Source organism: Ichthyophthirius multifiliis (genome assembly GCF_000220395.1).
Source record: "Ichthyophthirius multifiliis unplaced genomic scaffold scaff_1120509251278, whole genome shotgun sequence".
Taxonomy (NCBI): Eukaryota; Ciliophora; class Oligohymenophorea; order Hymenostomatida; genus Ichthyophthirius; species Ichthyophthirius multifiliis.
The window spans coordinates 1-5846 of NW_004086030.1; the positions used below are offsets into that span (position 1 = coordinate 1).

A 5846-nucleotide genomic window follows, 5' to 3' on the forward strand; every position below is an offset into this window, starting at 1 on the left:
TTCTTTAACTTTTTAAACCTATTCTAATTTTTTCACATCAACATCATATTTATTATTCTAAAACCCTTTTGGCAATTTAACTTCTGTAGATTTTTCAAAAGTAGGAATTCCAATTCCCATTTTTTTCTCATAAATTCTTTTATTAATACTTGCCTATATATACTAATCTTCAGTCTTAAAATCTTCCAAAACACACTCCACACCTCTAATTTTCTGCCTTTTATCCCCAAATCTCTAACAATTTCCTTCCACTTTTATACCAATAATATACAATCCTCCTAAAATGCTTAATTCGATTTCTTTTTTATAAACTCCGACATTATTAGGGCTAAAACTAGCCTTTAGAGATGTTACCTGATTTGGATTTAAAATGAATTTCTTCGGAAGTATTTAAAAACAAGGCAGTCTTAATACTTCTATATCTAAAGGTAATTTATTATGTCTATTTTCAATATCAAAGCCATTATCTCTGTGATCATTGGCATTACATTCACCGAATTTTATTATTTATTTGAATAATTTTATCTAAGGGAAAGTACTTTTTACTTAGTAAGAGATTACTAATTAATCATCTTTTGGTTCTTCATCATCATCGAATTAAAAAATTGAATAATAGTTAAATTCTTAGACTAAAATTTTCTATTCAGATAAATTCTAGGCGTATTTTCTACACTGTTATACATGTTCGTATTTTACTTCTGAATTGCATTCAAATATTAACTTAGTATTGGAATATGGCTATATTATTCCATTATTTGGCTTCACACACATTATTTATTCTGTTATTTCTCTTCCTTATCCAGCTGGCGTTTATAAGGTAACGAATTCATCCTGAAAAATTATTAAATATAAATTTATTAAATATATTAAAAATTATAAAGAAAAAAAAATAAAAAAATACATTAGGATTAAATACACCTAATTTCATCAATACTTTAAATTTTTATGGTTTCGGTGTATTATTAATTAAATATCCAGTATGTTTTTTCTATTAACCAAAATAAATTTCACCAAAATCAATATTAGTAATCTAAGATTATTATTCATCTAAAATAACTTTATTATAGTCAACTGCAGTAGCACTAATATCTATTTTTCCTATATTTTATATATCTTCAATATGAACTTCAATTAAACCTCTAAAAATACCTGAATCTTTTTAACTATAAATAAATATATATATATATATATATATATATATATATATATATATATATTTATATTTACTTATAAATAATCTTTACTCTTTATTTTTATCCTTATTATAATACAAAATTAAATGGTTCAATTTTTATTTATTACATACATTCTGTTATAAGTTTCACTTTTCCTTATTATTTTCCTATATTTTCAAAATTAATATACCTAACAGCATCTTTAGAAATTCTTATGAAACCTAAATCTAAAAAATCATCGTATTTTATATCAGCTTAAGGTCTCCTTGCATATACAGGAACCAAAATTTTATGTTTTTTACCTTCATCTTCATATTCTATTATCAATTCATCCGAAAAATTCTCTAATAATGCAGTTTCAAAATTAATATACAACTTCCCACACATTCCCGATGCCAATTAAACTGAAGAATCGAATTCAACCCAAAATTTATTAGTTTTAGGTTAAAAAACACGGATTCTCTTACCTACTTTACTCAAATTCTATACATATAAAATTGTTTAATAAGGTTAATTAGCTTCAATATTGTCAAAAACTATTTCTTAAGGTATTATTTCAAGTATTTTCTATGTATTTGTTATAGTTTTAATCCTTTTTACATTTAAAAACTCAGATGCTGTACTTGGGCGACTTATTATATTACGATGTTTACCAAATTTAGTATTATTTGCAAATGTTGTGGATTTTTTCAATGAATGATCATTATTAAAAATTTCTAAATTTGTAGAATCATCAATAAATGAAGTATTATAACTAGTATTTTTTTTATCTTTTTTATTATTTTAAGTTTATCTAACTTTAACTTTAGGTTTTGCGGAAAATGCACGATTTTTAAGTTTTTACATTGATTTTAATGAATTTCCGAACTTATTATTAAGTGTTTATTTTTTAAAATATATATATATATATATATATATATATATATATATATATATATATATATATATATACTGTATTTTTTTATTTATTAAATAATTATTAATAAATAATTTCTCAATTAATAAAATTTTCATTTATTTTTTATTAAAAATATATATTTTATTTTAATTCAAAAATTAAATGAAAATTTATTTTTAATTATTTTATATATTTTTTCTTTTATTATTATTTATTTTTTTAAATCTATTTATTAAATTTAAATAAAGTTATATTTTTTTAAAAAGTTTTTATTTTTAAACAATTATTTTATATTTTTTAAAATATATTAATTTTTATAAAAATCTAAAAATATTAAAAATATTATTATTATATATAATAAATATTTTACGCGCTAAATAAAAATAAACAAAATGTAAAAAAATCCTGAATAAATAAAAATTTTCGCGTTTTCTAATTGTCCTTTATTTTAAAATGAAATGTCTAATTTCGAATATTTTGAATTAAAAAACACTATAAACAACGAAAACTATAATCGCCGTTACTTATACAATAAAATAAACAATGAAACCATTTGTGAGATATTAAAAACTGAATATTAGGGTTCTATTTTTATTTAAAATAATGTAATATCAAATGGTTCATATTTGAATATAATTGAAATAGATCCTTTATTATTATCTATTTCATATTTAAATAAGTCTCGGGGTGTTCCTACATCAGAATTTAAAGGTCATTTTAAATATTTAGAAGAAATATTTTAAAGTAATGAGCCCAAAGAAGAAAAAGGATTTAAAATTTTAAAAGATAACAAACGTATAATGAGAGATTTGTAGAAAATATGCGATATATAGAATGATTTTTACAATGAGAAAATGTATAGAATAAATAACTAGAAATTATAATAATTTTTAAATGAAAAAATAGATAAAGCAAGAAATGCCTTCATGAAAAATCCTCTTTCTTTTTAAAAAATTAACACTAAGGAAATTATTAGTGATGACGAATATTTTGGATTAGAATTTATTTATTAATAAATTCCTACTGATTTATTTGTTAGTCTAGTTTTAAATGAAAGGAATTATACTTTTGATTAATTCGAAAAATTCAAAAAATAAAATTTTTCTTCTTCGAGTTAATTTTAAGAAGATGAAAACGGGCTAAATGAAAATCTTAATAAAAACTTAATTAGTACTAATAAAAAAAATACTAATCAAAAATAATAAAAAAAAAATCTCCTATTAAAGTTTAAGCGAATAAAATTGATAATTTTTTTAAAAAAAAATGAATTTTATATGTTTTTAATTTAGTTTTTATATAAAAATAATGTTTTTCTTATCAATATAAAAAATTGAAATTAAAAATAAAAAAATAGATATTAAATTATAATATTTTATTGCCTTTTTTTATTTTAATTAATTTTAAAAAAATCATATTTTTCGTTTTTTTCTAGAAAAGTCGTACTTATTTAATACACTGAATAAGAATAAAATATATTAAATACACAAATTGATATAAAAAAAAATATATAATATAATCATTACAATTACTAGAAAATGGACTATAATACAATCAATTAATATAAAAGGACAATAATTTATATAGAAAAATAATAATTTATATAAAAAAACATGAATAAAAAACAAAACAAAGATAATTATTATCTTAATCAAATTCATATAATTTTAATTTAAAAAAGCAATCTATAAAATTTACAAAAAATAAACAAATTCAATCATCATCAATTTTATCATCATCTTTTATATAAACATTAGTTTTTACTGATTTTTTATGATCATAAAGTTTTTTCATATCCTCCCTCATTTTATCATCTACTTAATAATTATCATTATATTCCGAATTCTTTTTCATTATTGGTTCAGCACTTTTCCACATATAACTAGATCCTAATGCTCTAGAATAATAAAAAGTAAATAAACCCATACAAACCAAACTTATATCTTTCAAAAATAAAGGATTATTATATAATAAAAATTTCTTTTTATATGCGACAACTAAGCCACTTAAAAAAAATCCTTATAATGAATATTCTATTATTTTTTCGGCTTTTAATCCTAATGATAATAAATTTCTTTCTTTTTCTGTAATTTTATCTGATTACAATATATCTTATACTGCTTTTGTTCTCCTGTTGTATTTACTTTCTGAAAAATAATTCATTTCTTTTTTTTAGAGATATAAAATATTTATTATAATATTTATATATTAATATATTTTTGCTTTATTTTCAAATGAATAAAAACCACTTTAATAATTATATATATATATAATATCGGTATATAAAATTTATTTAGTCTTCAAAAAAAAAGTATATTAAATGCATTAATATGAAAATTATAAGAACATATAAAAAATTAATTAAGTTCTATAAGATTAAAATAGTTAATATAAATTTTCTGAATAGATTTATATAAAAATAAAATTGAATTTTATATTTTTTATATTTTTAAATAAATTCATAAATTTAATTAACCTTTATTTTTCTATGATTAAATGTAAAATTTTAGGACACTCTCAATTAAATGTGTTATTTCTAAATAACTCATATAATAATCATCAAAAATAGACTATAATTATCTCAAAGTCTTTAGAATTTTAAATATTATTTTTAAATTTAAGCAACTCCATATTTTTTTTCAATCGAATTAGCATAAAGACTTTAACTAGCTCAAAGGAGAAAATTAATATTTAAAATATAAATTTTAGATTATAAATCAGTTTATTCAAAAAACTTAGTAAGTATTTATACATATTTATCTTATTTTAAGTTCCCTTGATTAAATTAAATCTAATCCTTTTTAGGGATTGCACCCTACACTAATATTTTTTCCTTTTCTGTACATATTTAGATCTTTTAAACTGGTATTTTTTAATCTTTATTATATATCAAAATTAATCTTTTTTAATTTTATTAAAATACAATATAGAATTTAAGAAAATATTTATCCCAAATTACTTTCTTATTTATATTAATTTTTTTATTTTTAAATTATTGCATTTTATTCTTTGAGTTATGTTTTTTAGATTGGTTACTTCTTTATTTTCGGATATATATTTCTGACTGTTTCTAGGGTATTCTTTAATATAATTACTGAAATATTCTATATCTATATTCTCGATTTTCTGTGGTTTAACAGATTTTAGCTTAATAACTTCTAATTATTTTTGTTTTTCTCCATAAATTTACTAAATTCTACTTATATATTTCTCACTAAATCTCAAGTAGCGATAGTTTAAGGTTTATACTACTTGAGTATCTCAAATTCTATCTGTTTTTAATCTTATTATAGTTCCTTTTAGTAATTTGTTTTAATTAATTTATTATTTATATTTTATTTTTTTCTATAATTTGAATAAAATGATATATTAAATAATATTTAGGTATGTATTTGATTAATATTATAATATATATTTTCAAATTTGCGCATATAATTTCTAATATTATTTTATTAATACTATTTATTTCTATACACATTACTTGCTCATAATTTTTTTATAAAACATAAAATAAAAAAGCAATCCTTTTATCAAAAATTTTTATTGCCTTTTTTTTTTTTTTTCATTGATTGAGAATATTTTGAAAAAAAAAAATAGAGAAAAAATTTAAAAAATTATGAATAAGAAATACATAGTTTAATAATTTTAATTTAAAAAAAAAAATTAAATTTTTATTGTATAAAAAATAAATTATAATTTTTTTTTTATTAATTTCTTATTAAAAATAAATAAATTATAAGTTAAAAATAAAATATATAAAAACAAAGAATAATAAT

At 18.3% G+C, this 5846-nt stretch overlaps 1 protein-coding gene across 1 annotated transcript, besides 11 other annotated features; it reads right to left on the bottom strand. All coding sequences in view use genetic code 6, as the record gives it.

Annotated features, from left to right (window-relative positions):
* Nucleotides 1-192: 192 nt before the first annotated feature.
* Nucleotides 193-1562, bottom strand: IMG5_174550 (hypothetical protein; the record flags this gene model as incomplete). Its single annotated transcript, XM_004029658.1, has 3 exons — nt 193-831; nt 902-1163; nt 1366-1562. Coding segments are annotated over 3 exons (1098 nt in total), but the record flags the coding sequence as incomplete, so codon positions are not given.
* Nucleotides 1174-1223: a microsatellite.
* A 507-nt stretch (nt 1563-2069) lies between the features above and the next one.
* Nucleotides 2070-2126: a microsatellite.
* Nucleotides 2127-2242: 116 nt separating this feature from the next.
* Nucleotides 2243-2291: a microsatellite.
* Nucleotides 2248-2294: a microsatellite.
* Nucleotides 2295-2321: 27 nt separating this feature from the next.
* Nucleotides 2322-2382: a microsatellite.
* Nucleotides 2325-2376: a microsatellite.
* Nucleotides 2383-3244: 862 nt separating the features above from the next.
* Nucleotides 3245-3277: a microsatellite.
* Nucleotides 3278-3392: 115 nt separating this feature from the next.
* Nucleotides 3393-3435: a microsatellite.
* A 185-nt stretch (nt 3436-3620) lies between these two features.
* Nucleotides 3621-3681: a microsatellite.
* Nucleotides 3644-3682: a microsatellite.
* A 2027-nt stretch (nt 3683-5709) lies between these two features.
* Nucleotides 5710-5771: a microsatellite.
* Nucleotides 5772-5846: the final 75 nt, after the last annotated feature.